The sequence below is a fragment of the Cryptotermes secundus genome, unplaced genomic scaffold (assembly GCF_002891405.2).
Source record: "Cryptotermes secundus unplaced genomic scaffold, Csec_1.0 scaffold6056, whole genome shotgun sequence".
Classification (NCBI taxonomy): Eukaryota; Metazoa; Arthropoda; class Insecta; order Blattodea; family Kalotermitidae; genus Cryptotermes; species Cryptotermes secundus.
The window spans coordinates 1-1,008 of NW_019719468.1; the positions used below are offsets into that span (position 1 = coordinate 1).

At 49.1% G+C, this 1,008-nt stretch overlaps 1 protein-coding gene across 1 annotated transcript; it reads right to left on the reverse strand.

The window, feature by feature from the left end:
- Window positions 1-29: 29 nt before the first annotated feature.
- LOC117282512 lies at window positions 30-955 on the reverse strand (the record flags this gene model as incomplete). Its single annotated transcript, XM_033752426.1, is given in 1 exon segment — window positions 30-955. A coding segment is annotated over 1 exon segment (737 nt), but the record flags the coding sequence as incomplete, so codon positions are not given.
- Window positions 956-1,008: the final 53 nt, after the last annotated feature.

Sequence of the window (1,008 nt, forward strand, 5' to 3'; positions counted from 1 at the left end):
GCGGGAGCTGCCGCTTCAGGTGTGCTGGCGGTAAATATCTGGTCCCCGGTAAGCTTACCATAATATGGAGCAATCAAGCAACCAGAAGGCTATTTATTAGAGCAAATTCGTCTTCCAATACAGAGATGTGAAAGGAAGAGTACGAGTTGAATTTAGTTTTGAGTCTGGTGCAGACCAACTGTTTTAGACTCAATTGATCCTTCAGTGATTTGTGCACATCATCCGCAGTAACCTCGGGGTAAACCGAGAGACAAATAGTCCCTTGGATCTTTCAGCTTTTTTGACGACCAGCAAGGATTGCGAGTAACTAATACTGATGAGGGGCTGTCTGGGAAGCTTAACTTTGTTGACAACAGCACCTGCAGCAGGAGTGCTGGTGGTGGTCCTATTTCTGTACCTAACGGTTTTAAATCCATCAGGATCAGGTAGCGCTGTAGGCCCAGGGGGTGAAACCCCAACCACAGCGACGTCCCTGTAGGACAAGGTTGTCCCAGCAGGTACAGCAGGCGAGGCCTGAGTGGAGAGGCAGCTGAAGGCATACCCTGGTTGCTGGCCGCTTCCTTGCGGGATGTTTCTGCCAGCAGAATGCGCTGCTCCCTAAGGGGCCTGGGTGAGGCTTCAACGTGGCTATGCAGATTCCTAATTTCCTCTTTCAGCAGCAAGTTATCATTTTTGAGATGGGCGACCTCTTTAGCCAGATTTGTTACCATATCCACAAGGGACTCAATTAACTGCACGGTGCATTGTCCATTGTGTCTAATAGCTTCAAGCTGATTACTCACAGATATAAGCGGAGAGACCTCTCTGTTGGATGAAGCACAACTCGTAGCTCCTTCATTAGCTCCTTCATTAGATGGAGATCCTGGTGAATTGGTAGGATCCATATCAATGCCTGATGAATTCGCACACGCGTTGCACTTGTATACGGACTCACCCTCAGCGGTTAGAGTAGCCTGCTTGGCTTCTCCAAGTTGCAGGCACGCACAGTGAGATCGCACCTCACATACA